The 16736-nt window shown below is 38.7% G+C and overlaps 1 protein-coding gene across 2 annotated transcripts in view; it reads right to left on the reverse strand.

Annotated features, from left to right (window-relative positions):
- Positions 1 to 45: 45 nt before the first annotated feature.
- Slc10a6 (solute carrier family 10 member 6) overlaps positions 46 to 16736 on the reverse strand; it is a 30307-nt gene continuing 13616 nt past the window's right edge. Inside the window, exons 3-6 of one of the 2 annotated variants that reach the window (XM_071614414.1) lie at positions 14581 to 14669; positions 6934 to 7109; positions 4670 to 4821; positions 46 to 3602 (exon numbers count right to left, since the gene is read on the reverse strand). In XM_071614414.1, coding sequence (XP_071470515.1) covers positions 3397 to 3602; positions 4670 to 4821; positions 6934 to 7109; positions 14581 to 14669 — 623 coding nt within the window. In that variant the 3' untranslated portion in view covers positions 46 to 3396. Of the gene's footprint in view, positions 3603 to 4669; positions 4828 to 6933; positions 7110 to 14580; positions 14670 to 16736 lie in introns of both variants that reach the window. The other variant, XM_027939858.3, reaches the window with a different exon arrangement.

Below are 16736 nucleotides of genomic sequence, written 5' to 3' on the forward strand. Positions count from 1 at the left end.
TGTCCAAAGAAAATAAAATCATACAAAGGGACACCTGCATGTCCATGTCTATTGCAGCACTGTTCACAATAGCTAGGATATAGAATCAGCTTTGGTGCCCATCAACAGATGGATGGATAAAAAAAAATATATGGTATTATACACATGAGAGAGTATTATTCAACTATAAAGAAAAGTGAAATCCTGTCATTTGCAACAAAATGGATGGAACTAGAGAATATTGTGTTAAAACAAAACAAAAAACCAGACACAAAAACAAGTACTGCAAATTCCCTCTTATATGTGAAAACTAAAAAGGAAGGAAAAAAAAAAAAAAAGGTCCGCCTTAAAGAATGGTACTTACTAAGGACTGAGAAAGTGGGGTGAGGGCAAGGGTGGATGAATATGATCAGGGCATGCTGTATGCTTGTATGGAGATGTAACATTGAATCCCATTATTATGAACAAGGAATGTGTGTTAATTAAAAAACAAATGGTATCTTAGTATAATCCTGAGCACTGGAGAATTAAAAACATAATTTTATCTCAAAATCAAAACTATGGTACATGTCATTAGTATAGATGTTTCTGAATTGTTATGATAAACAGGAGAAAAATGTGTGTTGAGAAGAGATCAGACTTTTTTTTTAAATCTGTGGCTTCAGAGCAGCCTGCCAGATCTCTTCATTTAAAAATAACTAGTTATTGAAATGTAATGTGATAAATCCAAGAAATTAAAAGAACAGCTTATCACAGTTATGCTTGTTGATAATGAAAGAAAAGATTCCCATTTTCCTTAATTCAGAAATATTCAAGATACCTCGTTATGGTGCAGATAAATGTGACAAATTATAGGCTAGCCCACATAAAATTTTAAAACCAACAAAATTTTAATACACTGGTTTGGGAATGTGTTTGAGTGCAAGTATCAAAAAAACAACCAAATGTGCTTACACAAATGAAAGATTTATTTCCTTTCCTTAAGGAAACAATTTCAGAAGTTGGCTGTTGCTAGGATTGATTCTATAGCTCAAGAATGTCAACAGCTTGCCAGGCACTGAGGCACATGCCTGTAATCCCAGCTACTCAGGAGGATGGGGCAGAAGGAAGACAAGGTTAGAGGCTGTCCAAGCAACCTAGCAAGACACTCAAAATTTAAAAGGGCTGGGAGTGTAGCTTGTGAGAGAGCACTTGCCTAGCGTGCATAAAATCTTCAGAATTCAATGTCCAGGAATGAAAAGGAAAAAAAAAAAATAAGTCACAAGTTCTATAATTATCCTGATCTTTCCTTCATGATCTAGAATTGCTGGGGCAGCTCTGCTATTACATCTATGATCCAAAAGGAAATAGAAACTGACAAGGAGAAAGGGTCTGTTGGTGCCTAGGGCAAGAAAGCAAGACTCCCCAGGAACCATAAGCAGACTTCTGCTTCAATCTCATTAGCAAGAATTTTGTCACATGCACACCTCTAACTTCAAGAGAAAAAAAAAATACTTTTAGCTAGGCATTTTGCAACACTGAACAAAATCTCAGTCCTGTTAATAAGGACAAAGAAAACATGCACAGTGGAAGTGTGTACCTTTCCATGTCTGCTTCAGTTTCCACCATTCCTTAGTACCTAACACTTTGTCCTGTTTTGAGGAGCTTTTTTTTGGCAGTGCTGGGAATTGAACTTACGGCTTCATGCATACTAGGGCAAGTGCTGTACCACTGAGTTATGTCCTCAAAACTTGTGTCAATTTTAAAATCTTCCTGAATCCAGAAGTATCTGAACTTTATTTTTTTTAATTTTATTTTTGTGCATTGATGGGGATGGAACCCAGGGCCTTGCATGTGGCTATGCAAGTGCTACATCTCCAGCCCTTTTTAAATTTTATTTTATTTGAGACAGGGTCTCGTTAAGTTTCCTTGAACTTTTGATCCTCCTGCTTCAGCCTCCCAAGTAGCTTGGATTAAGTCATGTGCCACTAGGCCCATCTTAAAACTTTTTTAAAAGATTACTAAAACTGAATGTGTAAAAAATACAAAATTGTACAACAAGAGACACTTTGTAAAAATGAGATAATATACATAATAGGTAAAACGTTGATAATACATAGAACATATACATAGTCACTATCATGTTAAAATCTATAAATCAACCTATGAAAAAATAAAACAGAAAAGCAGGCAAAGGACATGAATGGGCACATGATCATGGAAAATGCTCTACTTTGCTTGTAGTTTTGAATATGTAATTTTAAAGAGATGTTTTCACAAGTCAAAGTGACCAAAACTCTTTGGAGTACAAGTTTGAAGCCAGCCTTGGCAACTTAGTGAGATCCTGTCTCAAAATAAGAAATAAAATAGCTGGGGATGTATCTGAGTGGCAGAACACCCCTGGATTCAATCCCGAGTACCAAAAAGAAAAAAAAAAAATCTTCCTTAGACTGGTGAAGCCATGGGAAACTGGACCCTCTCGGTACTGCTGCGCCACATTGCCAAAGAGCAATCTGTCCAATATTTCTATGGGCAACGGGCCTGCCCAATCCAATCATAGGAATGGAGTCTCCTGAAATGCTTGCACACAGGCAAGGGTAGTGTAGCAGCACTGCAATACCAAATAAATTGAAAGTTATAAAGATGGGTTAAATAAATTATAGTCCTTCTATGCAATGCAATATATCTATGCAGCCACTGTTCTAAAGAATGAGGTAGGTAAACACAAACTGAAGTGTAGAGATGTTCTATCATATGTCATCAAATGACTTTCAATACAGAATATATTGAACATTTTTTGAATGACTCAGTCTATATACATGAAGATTAGAAAGACATGTGTCTATCTCTAGGGAATGAAAATATGAGGAATTCATACACTTTTTAACCTGTTTACTTCAAATTCCCTCTAAGCTTATATTACATCTATAATCAAAAAGGTATTCAAGCCCTTAAGAAACAATCATTTAGAAAAGGGCCCCATTTTTCACAACTGTGTCCTCCCTTGTACTCCCAAGGACCTGCCCAAAGTCAGGAAGTTATGTGGATCCAGACTCTACCTTGCCTGGCAGAGATGATATCACCTCTACACAGAGTCCTGTCATTAGATTAAAATCCAAACAAGAGACAACTTTACATAATAAAGGGCATTACCTCCTGCCAGGTGGCACTATTCACCTCATGGGACAACAAGAACACACACAGCAGCTAGGAAAAACCCAGTGTAAACCCCCCAAAACTCCCTGAAATGGGCAGAATACACTCTCAAAAAGTGATCCTATGACATTGCACAATCCACACAGAAATATAAGTATTCTAACATCTGACACTTAACTATTCACACAGGTCCTGCCAACCAAGGAGATTGCATCCGCGCGGCCCCGTCTTTACCCATCACTGAGGAAGACAGAGGACCACACTCTGGCCAGCAAGTCCCCACTATTCACATGAAGTGACGTGGCCAATGGGCTCCAGAGCCCTGTGGCGATCCATTGGTCCTGATGGCTCAAGGGTTCCAGCAGCTTCTTCATGCACCTCCAAGAAAGCACTGGCCTCTCTGCATTTTTTGTCATGGCAGACTTCTGCACAATCTGGGTTCCTTTTTCTGGGTCTGTTCTTCAGTCTCCTCTTGTATATCTGATATGCTAGGTGATCAAACATATGATTATTAAACACCACTTTAGCAAAGAGTATAATCCAGGGACACTGTGTCATTATCCTACACTTGGGGAGTTTGCTTTGCATCACTGAAGTATAAATACACTGGGAAAGAGGGGGAGAGGGAAACCATGGAATGAAACAATTCAGTGTGTCAAAATGGTTCGTTCTTCAGACTGTGGAAAGCTTGGTCATTCATTCATTCAGTCCATAAGTCAGTTGATCAGTGGAGGGCTTACTGAGTCACACACTTGCTAGGATGTATCTGGGGATGAGCCAGTCATAATTCTTCCCCAAAACTTTGATCTCAGACCAGAAGTTTTATTCTGCTAGCATTGGTATATTTATTATCAGTAATCAGTATATAATCACTTATACCCATAATCATTGAATCTTACTTAGAACCTGTTCCCTGGGAACAGTGAAAATTTATAATGGCCCAAGATCAAAATATATATATATATATATGTGTATGTATTTAAATGTTTTTAAACTTAAATTAAATCAACTCCAAAATAACATGCTTTTAGCTGTATTGAGGTAAACGGTGTGTGTAGTATGCATGTGTATAAATTTTTAATATTTGTGAATATGCTTATATATGTATTATATTTTATATTTGAAAAAATTTCACAACCATTTGGCATAAATCATAGTCACAGAAACATTGAAGTAACTTGGCATTTGGGAAACCTCAAGGCCCCTAATAAGACATAACAAATAAATGCTTGCGTTCAGTCAATGTCATTTTTGAGATCGATGATTGTTCATGGAGAGCTTATCCTGACACATCTTGGAATTTAAATGCTGATTGTGCTTTGGTTTTTATGAAGCATATTTGGTTCTAATTATAAATTCCTATTTGGGTGTTTTTTAAAATATTTTTCTGTGAAAGTTCCACTGTATCAAAGTATTGTGTTTATGCACCTTATTATCCCCCAAAATGTCCTGCTAAAAATATAATTCAGGGGGCAGCACATACAAGTTCAAATCACAAAAAAAGAGCTGGTAAATTAGGTTGTTAGTCAAATCTACCCAATGAAAGTCCATTCACCTGCAACAATGAGAACTCCATCCACGAGTTGGAAGAGTCCATAGGCCAATGGGAAGTTAAACATCTGAACCAAGTGCTCGGCTGTGAAAGACAACTGGAGCATGGTGATGCACATCTGAATATTCTGAGCTCCGGTTTCCAAGGAAATTGTCCTGCACCTGGCAATGACAAAAAATTTAGCACCATTCTAACATTTGCTCTTATGCAAACTGATAAACTATGAGCTCAAGCAACTAGAAGTGTTTATTCATTCAACAGCTGTTTGCCGAGTGCCCGCTCTGTGGGGTGGTTTTCTAAGAGGCACTGTGGAGCAGGACCTTCTGAACCCTGCCCTAAGGAAAGACCAGATATACACAAAGAAAAGTTCAGTAGAAGTACGTGACAAAGCAAAATCAAGGGCCTGGAACAGGCTGTAGCAATTGAAAAAAGTTGCAGAATTGTATAGAGAAGGCTTCACAGAGGAACGACACTACAGAATGGAAAGAGTGGAAGAGGCATTTGATGTGGAAAAAGGTTAAAAAAAGGGGCTGGGGCTGTAGCTTAGTGGTAAAGTGCTTGCCTCATGTGTGTGAGGCACTGGGTTTGATCCTCAACACATCACATAAAAATAAATAAAGATACTGTGTGTGCACCTAAAATTAAATAAATATCTTTTTTAAAAGATAGAAAAAAATTACTGAGCCCTTTCACCTAAGACAACCATTTTTTAAAATATATTTGTATAACTTTATTTCATTTATTTATTTACTTTATGTGGTGCTGAGGACCGAATCCAGTGCGTCACCCATACTAGGCAAGTGCTGTACCACTGAGCTATGGCTACAGCCCCTAAGACAACCATTTTAACATCTGGTTTTCCTGTTTGTTTTCAAGTATTTAATTTGTACTGTTTCACATACAGCTCAACTTTCCTTTTCATCTCCTCCAACTCTCCTGTCCATGCAGATTGGCTGTCCATGCAATGCCTCGTGAATGGGCCATGCCCATTCCTCTCCCAGTGCTCAAAGTTCCCCAGTGGAACACTGGCAACAAAGCCAACTAAAAATTTCCCAACACTCACCTTCAGAATTCAACTTTATAATTTGCTTTCCTTTAATATTTTTTTTCTGATTTTAAAAGTAAACAAACTTTACTTTTAAACCTTAGAAAATAAATCAAGAAAATATTAAAGAACTATAATTACTCTTAATCTCATTACTCAAAATTACCATACGGTACTTTTTTTTCAATATTTTCTTCATGCATAAAATTCTTTTTGCTTTCTTTCACAATATGGGAATCAAAATAAATATCATTTTCTATCCTTTTTTGCAGGGAAGTATTGAGGATTGCACCTAGGATACCACAGAGTAACATCCCCAGCCCTCTATTCCTTTTTAACTAAAATTTATCTCTTGAGTATTTTCCAGATTCATTAAAATTGATGCATCATATCCATCATATGGATGCAACATGAATTAAGTATCTCCTATTGTTAGATATTTCAATTGCTTCCATTTTGATTTTTATAAATAATCCTGCAATTAATGTCTTAGCATATCAGTATTCATGTGCACATCTGAAAGAGCTAGCTTCAGAACGGATTTTTGAAAGTAAAATTGTGGAGTTAACAATTATGCATATTTATAAGGCTGTTGATATGACACTAACTTTTCTTCCAGAGAATTTATTCCAATTTTCTTCCTCTCCATCACTATATGATGATGTGCATTTCATTGCAGGCATGGAGACATGCAAGTTTATCATTTTTAATGTTTGCAATAATATTATAAACCATATATATCAAAGTGTAATATAATTTTTAAGTGAAATTCCTATCTTATTTCTCAGTTTATGTCCTTTCTCCTCTTGTGTCTCATAATTAGCAATTCTTAAAAATTTAGCACAAACAACAGATAAGAATATAATCTCTTAAAACTTGTTCATGACCTAAAGTGATCTCTACATTTAGTGAAATGACTTCATTCCTCCTATTTAATTATTTGAATATGAAGAGAAATGTGCCCAGATCTCAACAAATGGCACCAACACCCCCAATACTAATTTTACAAATTACAACTTCCTGTCAATTTGGCCTTTGCTGCAGTTAACATTTAAAATCACCATGATCTCTTCACTGTCTCTGGGCTGAACTGTCCCGTCCCACCTGCCGTGTACATTGAAGCTCTTCCTGTCTCCTGAGGCAGCCAGGCAAGACAGGCTTGTCAGTGGCGATGTATTTAATTTACCTTCCTCCAAAAAAGTGAAGGATAATGTAACTGTACCTTTGCCAAGACTGATGGGTAAGAAGTGCCAGCAGAAAGCCTGTGACATGGCCGATCAGAGGAAAGATGAAACTGATGGTCAGAAGGGTGGTGTCTGAATTCCACGATCCCTTCGCTAACACCACACCAGCAACTGTGACCACCAGAAGGAGGACCCCACCAACCACGGCCCCAACCTAAAGCAAACCAAAAAAATAAGTACAGGTAAACATCATGGGCTGTTTGTTTTCTGTATGATGCAAAGTCTACCAAGGCTCTCAAAAGGCTTGAAACTTAGCAGTTTAAAGAGGGAACTTAGAGAGCACTGAATGCAATTTCATTTCATAGTAGGCCTTCCATATCCACAGGAGATATGTTCCAAGACCCTCAGCAGTTGCCTGAAAACATAGACTATACTGAATCTTATATTTTCTGAGTTTTACTACATATACATACCTATAATAAAGTTTAATTTATAAATTAGATACAAGAGGAGATTAAAAACAACTAATAATAAAATAGAACAAATGAGTTTCTCCTGACCATGGACTGTACATAAAGTAACAAAAAATATATAGCTGGTGCATAGTAAGTCAATAATATAAACAACAAAAAGAGATGTCCTAGGGAAGAGTCCAGACTGGTAATCATGGGTGATAAGGACAATTGACCTTCTAACACTTTCTATGCAAGAGGGAGGACCATAGAGCTGAAGGCAGCAGGAAAGGCTCCCTGGATGTCTTTAGAACTTGAACTGGATGCTGTGTCATCTCAGTGAATACAGCGTGGATACTATGGACAAAGGACACTTCATGTCTCCAGAAGGATGGTGCAAGGTTTTATCACACTCTCTAGAACAGTGCTCAATTTGAAACATATGAATTGATTATTTCTGGAATTTTCCATCTAATGTTTTTACACTGTAGTTAACTACAGATAACTGAACTGACAGAAAGCAAAACTGTGGATAAGAGCATTTATCTGTATAGTGGAAAAGCCCAAATTCCAAAGTGTTCTGGTGACTTGGCTAATTTAGAAATGGGTGGGGTTTGACATAAATCCCAGTCTTTTTATTTAGTGACCAGTATCTTTTCCATTAAAATGGAGGATCTGACCAGAAGAATTTGGTGATAGTTTTTTTTCATGGATTAGACAAAATTTTGAAATAAGTAGACTTGGACAATGAGCTCTGTTTTAGTCCATTTTCAAATGCTATCACAAAATACCTAAGGCTCTGGGTCCTTTGTAAAGAAAAGAGATTCATTTTAGCTCACAGTCCTGGAGTTTCAAGACTATAGCATTTACATGTGCTTGGCTCTAGTGAGAGCCTCATGACAGATGGCATTCATACTGTTGAGTGCTATAGTTTGGACCTGGAATGTTCCCCCGAGGTTCATATGTTGAAGGTTTGGTCCCCAAAGCAGCCATATTCAAAAGTGGGGCTTTGAGGAAGTGATTGGATCATGGGGGCTCTGCCCTTGGCAGTGGATGAATCTGTTGTTAGCTGAATGGACTTCTGGGAAGTGGTAGAGGCTGTGGCAGTGGGATCTGGTTTAAGGAAGTAGATCATTAGGGGCATGCCCTGGAAGAGTATTTCTTGTCCCTGCTACCATCCTCTCTGTTCTCTCTTTCCCTCTCTCTGGCTGCTGTGTGATGAGCCACTTTCCTTCCCAATGCCCTTCCTACCATGATGTTCCACCTCACTTCAGGCCCCGAGCAATGGAGCCAGCTGACTATGGACTGAAATGTCTGAATATACATCTTTTCTCCTTTAAGTTGTTTTTCTCAAGCATTTTGTCCCAGGGACAAAAAGCTGACACATACAGTAAGAACTTGTGTAATAGTGGTGAATAGTGTACATGCAGGAGGGAGTCGAGGGAGGCTCCAGCAACCTGCTCTCACATAGTCCAGTCCCTCCACACCTGTATTATCCCTCCCAGGGTCAGGTCTCAGAACCCAATTACCCTCCACAAGGCCCCACCTCTTAAAGGTCCATCACCTCCCTCCATGCCACCACACTAGAGACCAAGCCTGTCTCAGGGGGTCAGACCAGAGCAGCATCCAACACTCCCACAAACACATAAGACCCCCACCTCTGGTAACCTACTGTCTGTGGTCAGCCCTGCCTGACCATTCACCTCACTTCCCACCCCACTTTTCAACAACCAACAGCTTCCTTTTGCTATCTCCCAATGAAATAGCACCGTTCCTCACAAGACAATCTGAGCTCAGATTAATGTCATAGGAGAAATACTCTATCTCCTCCCACATAAGTACTGTCGTTTTTGTTGGGAGGTGTGTGCTGGCAATGGAACCCAGCACCTCACACATGCCAGTCAAGTGCTGTGTCACTGAGCTACATCCCCAGCCCTACTGTCTCTTATTTTTGTTAACATAAACAAAAGCAAAAGTAATAATAATGTTAACAACAACAACAAAACCAAAAAACTCTAATAGTTCAAGTCTTAGATAAGATAGGAAGAAAGTATGGCCTAGAGTATTTAGGGACAGTCAGGCTCCGGTCGAGCTCATCTTGTGTGGATGGTGAACTATGCTCCAAGTGACAGCATCAATCTTGACTCAAAAGGAGTCAGGGTAATGCCAGAGTCATGAAGAACCAAAGCAAAGAACAACACAACACCCTGCTGTATGTATCATGGGTGAGCTCCGGGGTCGTTTTTACTGTCCAGACATAGGGTCACACAAGCCATTGCCTAACAGGAAGATGCTAAAAGACATGAAGAAAGCCTCTGATTAGAAAATCCCTTCTTCATATTTTACCAAAAAGAGATTTCAAAGTTTGAAATTCACCAGAACAAAATTAGAAAAACAGGTTATTCGGAAAATGTGTCAGATCTAGATATCCTAAACTTATAATTAAACTAACCTAAAGTGCTCTCAGATATTTATTCAAACACATTAGTAAATATTTTTTGCCACAAATCCTATGGTATTGCCAAGGGAAAACGTTTTAAACCTGCTCTTTACAGATAATAAAAGTGGCATATGTAAAGTATATCTTGCTTTTCTAATGACACTGATGGACTAATAGAGGATATGGAAACACAAGAACCAGGATTGTTCTGTTGCTGTTAAGTGCTGTTTTAAGAAAAGTAATCCACAATAGAGTACTTGAAAAATAAGAAGTTTCCATAGTCATACTCATTCCTCTTGTTTTATAAACAAAATCATGAACAAACACTGACCATTGGAAATTTTCTCCTGTTGAAACAATGACAGTAAATGTGGAAAAGGACTATGTTCCATGACTATAGCTGAAGGAGTGAAAGCAAGCTGTCAGTGTTAATCAACCTTACACAATCCCAACGCATGGCTTCTTCCTCCAGTGGTCTATACCCACCTGACTGGTCTGCTGGTTGGCTCCTCTTCCCTTGTTCATGTTCTTTGAGGAACCATAGGAGTGGTTTGGTCTTACATGAAATTAGGGAACAGCATCTGTTTGTCAGGTAGAGCCAACAGAAGGAGCTTAAACTGAACCAAACCATAAGCCCCAAACTAAATTAACTGATACTTGACAAACCTCTGATTAATCCCAAGTGATAAAGTGATATGTTTATAATGTAAAATATAACTAAAATACTTTTTAAATCTTCATGAAAGCAGCACATGGTACTTTCTTCTTTTTCTTTTTTTCTTTTTTTTTCGACTGGGAATTGAACCTAAGTCCTCACACATTCTAGGCAAGCACTCTGCCACTAAGCTACACCCTAGCCCATCTTTTAAAATTTTGAGAGAGGTTCTCACTAAATTGCCCAGACTGGCTTTGCACTTATGATCTTCCTGCCTCAGCTTCTCAAATAGCTGAGATTACAGGCATGAACTGCCACCACCTGGCCACATTACATTCTTATTTTTTTAAGTTCTGGGGATTGAACTCAGGCCTAACACATGCCAGACAAGGGCTCTACCATTGAGCTACATCCCCATTCCGACATTACATTCTTATATCTTCTAAAATGATACATAATTTGGAAAATGGAAAATACCCTAGGATGGTGATTTCATTATTAAGAATGCCTCTCTTTAGCTAGGTTTTTTTTTCTTTTCTTTCTTTCTTTTTTTTTTTTTTTTTGAGTACCAAGGATTGAACTCAGGGGCACTCAACCACTGAGCCACATCCCAGCTCTATTTTGTATTTTATTTAGAGACAGGGTCTCACTGAGTTGCTTAGCGTCTTGCTTTTGCTGAGGCTGGCTTTGAACTCAGGATCCTCCTGCCTCACACTCCTAAGCCTCTAGGATTACAGGCTGTGCACCACCGTGCCCAGTTAGCTAGGTATTTTTAAAAGTCATTTAACAAGGACACTTTCTTATTTCTCCAACAGGCAAAAGATAACACTGCAAGACAAGAGAAGTAGTAAGTTCTGGTTACTATCATTCCATGGGAGAGCTCCTCAATGCTTTCTGGGTGATTTCACTTAAAAGTCTTATTCATGCTGTCTGCAGCCCTTGCTCATGTGCACAAACCACATGTCAGTGGTGTCCCCATGAATGCTTCTGCAAGTCTGTCCTTCATCCAACTGTTCCAAGAACCAGCCATGCAATATCACAACAGACACTTCAGAAATACAGAAGATAATAAGAAATTATTTTGAATCCTTATACTCCAATAAAATAGAAGATAGTGAAGGCATCGATAAATTTCTTAAGTCATATGATCTGCCCAGATTGAGTCAGGAGGATATAGACAACCTAAACAGACCAATATCAATTGAGGAAATAGAAGAAACCATCAAAAGACTACCAACTAAGAAAAGCCCAGACTATTTGCAGATGACATGATTCTATACCTAGCAGACCCAAAAGGGTCTAAAAAGAAACTATTAGAGCTAATAAATGAATTCAGCAAAGTGGCAGGATATAAAATCAACACGCATAAATCAAAGGCATTCCTGTATATCAGTGACAAATCCTCTGAAATGAAAATGAGGACAATCACTCCATTCACAATATCCTCAAAAAAAATAAAATACTTGGGAATCAACCTAACAAAAGAGGTGAAAGACTTATACAATGAAAACTACAGAACCCTAAAGAGAGAAATAGAAGAAGATCTTAGAAGATGGAAAAATATACCCTGTTCATGGATAGGCAGAACTAACATCATCAAAATGGCAATATTACCAAAAGTTCTCTATAGGTTTAATGCAATGCCAATCAAAATCTCAACGGCATTTTTTGTAGAAATAGAGAAAGCAATCATGAAATTCATATGGAAAAATAAAAGACCCAGAATAGCAAAAACAATGCTAAGCAGGAAGTGTGAATCAGGCGGTATAGCGATACCAGACTTGAAACTATACTACAGAGCAACAGTAACAAAAACAGCATGGTACTGGTACCAAAACAGGCGGGTGGACCAATGGTACAGAATAGAGGACACAGAAACCAATCCACAAAACTACAACTATCTTATATTTGATAAAGGGGCTAAAAGCATGCAATGGAGGAAGGATAGCATCTTCAACAAATGGTGCTGGGAAAACTGGAAATCCATATGCAACAAAATGAAACTGAATCCCTTTCTCTCTCCATGCACAAAAGTTAACTCAAAATGGATCAAGGAGCTTGATATCAAATCAGAGACACGCCATCTGATAGAAGAAAAAGTTGGCTACGATCTACATATGGTGGGGTCGGGCTCTAAATTCCTCAATAGGACACCCATAGCACAAGAGTTAATAACTAGAATCAACAAATGGGACTTACTCAAACTAAAAAGTTTTTTCTCAGCAAAAGAAACAATAAGAGTGGTAAATAGGGAGCCTACATCCTGGGAACAAATCTTTACTCCTCACACTTCAGATAGAGCCCTAATATCCAGAGTATACAAAGAACTCAAAAAATTAGACAATAAGATAACAAATAACCCAATCAACAAATGGGCCAAGGACCTGAACAGACACTTCTCAGAGGAGGACATACAATCAATCAACAAGTACATGAAAAAATGCTCACCATCTCTAGCAGTCTGAGAAATGCAAATCAAAACCACCCTAAGATACCATCTCACTCCAGTAAGATTGGCAGCCATTATGAAGTCAAACAACAACAAGTGCTGGCGAGGATGTGGGGAAAAGGGTACACTTGTACATTGCTGGTGGGACTGCAGATTGGTGCAGCCAATTTGGAAAGCAGTATGGAGATTTCTTGGAAAGCTGGGAATGGAACCACCATTTGACCCAGCTATTCCCCTTCTCGGTCTATTCCCTAAAGACCTAAAAAGAGCATGCTCCAGGGACACTGCTACATTGATGTTCATAGCAGCGCAATTCACAATAGCAAGACTGTGGAACCAACCTAGATGCCCTTCAATAGACGAATGGATAAAAAAAAATGTGGCATTTATACACAATGGAGTATTACTCTGCATTTAAAAATGACAAAATCATAGAATTTGCAGGGAAATGGATGGCATTAGAGCAGATTATGCTAAGTGAAGCTAGCGAATCCCTAAAAAACAAATGCCAAATGTCTTCTTTGATATAAGGAGAGTAACTAAGAACAGAGTAGGGACGAAGAGCATGAGAAGAAGATTAACATTAAACAGGGATGAGAGGTGGGAGGGAAAGGGAGAGAGAAGGGAAATTGCATGGAAATAGAAGGAGACCCTCAGGGTTATACAAAATTACATACAAGAGGAAGTGAGGGGAAAGGGAAAAATAATACAAGGGGGAGAAATGAATGACAGTAGAGGGGGTAGAGAGAGAAGAGGGGAGGGGAGGGGAGGGGAGGGGAAGGGAGGGGAGGGGGGATAGTAGAGGATAGGAAAGGCAGCAGAATACAACAGACACTAATATGGCAATATGTAAATCAATGGATGTGTAACTGATGTGATTCTGCAATTTGTATACGGGGTAAAAATGGGAGTTCATAACCCACTTGAATCAAAGTGTGAAATATGATATATCAAGAACTATGTAATGTTTTGAACAACCAACAATAAAAATTTAAAAAAAAAAGAACCAGCCATGTTTCTAAAGCTGGGGCTCCACTTCATGAACACTTGAACAGCTTTTGCCTTGAAAGCACCTGTGTAAAGCCTAGTGGATGGGCAGGTCTTGGACTTTCTCTGTCCACATCTAGGCCTTAGCTTTTCTGTCACTAAGAGGCCCATATGTTTTCCAAAATGTTGCAAGACTTGGTTTGACCTGTGGGAGCATCAGAGCAAGGCTTAAAGAAATATAGGAATGGGCTGAGGTTGTGGCTCAGTGGTAGAGCACTTGCCTAGCACTTGTGAGGCACTGGGTTCTATCCTCATTACCACATACATACATACATACATAAAGTTTTTTTTTTAAGTACAGAGATACAAGAGCTGGATTTCAAGCCTCAGGACAAATAAGGAAATTGCACCAGGCAAGATGTTGCAAGACTGTAATCCCAGTGATTCAAAGGCAGGAGTATCACAAGTTTGAGTCCAGCCTGGGCAACTTTAGTGAGACCCTGATTCAAAATTAAAAGTTCTGGGGATGTAGCTCAGTGGTACAGTGCTCCTGGGTTCAATCCTCAGTAGCAAAAAAAAAAAGCAAAATTGAATTACAGAATGTGGAGCTGTGTTCGATCAGCTCATTTGTTCCAGCCATTGATCTCCATCTTTCATGTGTCTGAATCTGAGAATGTGCTAACTGTGTGTGCACTTGCTTACCTTGAGAATGAGTTTTGATTGTTTTGGCCACCTGTAATTCACACAGATACCGAAGGCAACAGGAATGGTCAGGCACACAAGGGTAATTCCTGAAGAGAAGAAAAATTCATCAGACCGTATCCCCTCTCACCCTAACTACCCAGTCCTTCCTAAAAAAATTCTATTTCAATTAGATAACATACTTTAATGAAAGTTGCATTTTGTTTTTGTATCCATCTCCAAAAATAAAAACGATCTCTGAAAGACAGTTTTCAAAGGTCATATGATACTAATGAGTGCCACCAGACCTGGTTCATCAACTTCCTTCTCAGAATCCTTCTGACAATCACATGAAGAGTTAGAGAAACAGGAAATGAAAAGATTAGAAAACAGGAAGATCATTTTAAAATCCATGAAATTCTTTGGTCCCTACATATAGGTGTTATCCCTCTAAAATCATAGCTATTGCTTCCTTATTCGAGGCCAATGTGTCATTTGCTTCACCGAGTAAAGAACACCTATTGTAGACATTAGAAATAGCATTTGCTACACCACCATAGCAACTTCTCATATTTCCCAAGTGTCGCCAGGTGACCCAAAGATGAGTAGAAAAAACAAATGCCTTTGTAATTAGCTCAAGTGAATAAAGCCATTGAAGGCAGGCTCAGTGCAGCAAAGGTGACTGTCCCCCCGCCAATAGGATCTGTACATAGACGTTTTCCAGTGCCACTTTCCAAATGCATTGGAAACCTGTGCATTGCTGTTTATTTATAGCAACAAATATGGTAAAGATTCACAATACTGGCTCCAAAGTTTTGTGAGTAATTCATGACATTTTAGGTTCTTTCAGAATGTATTATCAAAACAGAATATATTAGGGCTGGGGTTGTGACTCAGAGGTGGAGTGCTCTCCTAGGATGCATGGGGCACTGGGTTCGATCCTCAGCACCACACAAAAATGGAATAAAAAATTGTGCTCACCTACAACTTAAAAAATAATTTTAAAAAAGCAGAATATATAAAATAATTTACTAGTCAGAAAAGCTGCACATAAAACTGTGATTGTGGGCTGGGGTTGTGGCTCAGTAGTAGAGTGCTTGTCTGACACATGTGAGGCACTGAGTTCGATTCTCAGCACCACATAAAAAATAAATAAAATAAATAAAGGTACTGTGTACACCATCTACAACTAAAAAATATTTTTTAAAAAATGGTTCCTAAATATGGATGTCACTCAAATTTTACAAATGTAGTGGGCTCCTGTTATCAGGAGATGGCTTTGTTCATGGTTTTGAACTATGGGCCATGGACTGAAGCCCTCAAGATGCTTATATGATACTCCAGATGACACTTCTAAGTTCTGAGAATCATAGTTTCTATCTTTTCTTCAAAGACTTCAGTGAAACTAGAACAGGAAGATCATTTCACCACACTTTTCTAAGCCTTGTAAGTCTACAGAGATCTTAGGAATAAATCGGAGCTTAATGATAAATAACATTCCAGAGAGGAGCTAATGAGATCTGGATGTGGTTGTGACATGCAGACGAGCTCTAGTAAGCAGTACAAATAACTTACATTCAATCTGTAAGAAAAAATCAAGGCTCACAGGTAACGTGAAGGGTGAAATCATGGGACATTAAGATCTCATCAGAGCCACTAGAATCAGGTAAACTTTGAATCATAAAGAGTCCAGTTGCACTGGGTGCAGCAGCACACACCTGTAATCCCAGCGGCTCAGGAAGCCGAGACAGGAGCCAACCTCAGAATAAATGAGGAACTAAGCAACTCAGTGACACCCTGTCTCCAAAAAAAAAATACAAAATAAGGCTGGGGATGTAGCTCAGTGGTCCAGTGCCCCTGAGTTCAATCCCCAGTACCAAAAAAAAAAAAAAAAAAAAAAAAAGAGTCTTGTTGCTTTATAGTCTAATTATCTAAGATTTGTGTTTTCTTTTAAAGTAAGACCTCTGGCTTTCATTATTTTCAAAAATGAACTCTTAATAGTGTGCTATGGGAGTTCAGATGTTGTTTATTCCACCAGAGGTTCATGTGTTGAAAGCTTGGTCCTCAGTGGCTATATTGGGAAATGGAAACTTTAAGAGATGGCTTCTCCCCAGAAGTGATTATAAAAGCCTTAGCCTGGCCCCAGCCAGCTCTCTCTGTCTTCCTGACTAGGGAGC

Source organism: Marmota flaviventris, chromosome 7 (genome assembly GCF_047511675.1).
Source record: "Marmota flaviventris isolate mMarFla1 chromosome 7, mMarFla1.hap1, whole genome shotgun sequence".
NCBI lineage: Eukaryota > Metazoa > Chordata > Mammalia > Rodentia > Sciuridae > Marmota > Marmota flaviventris.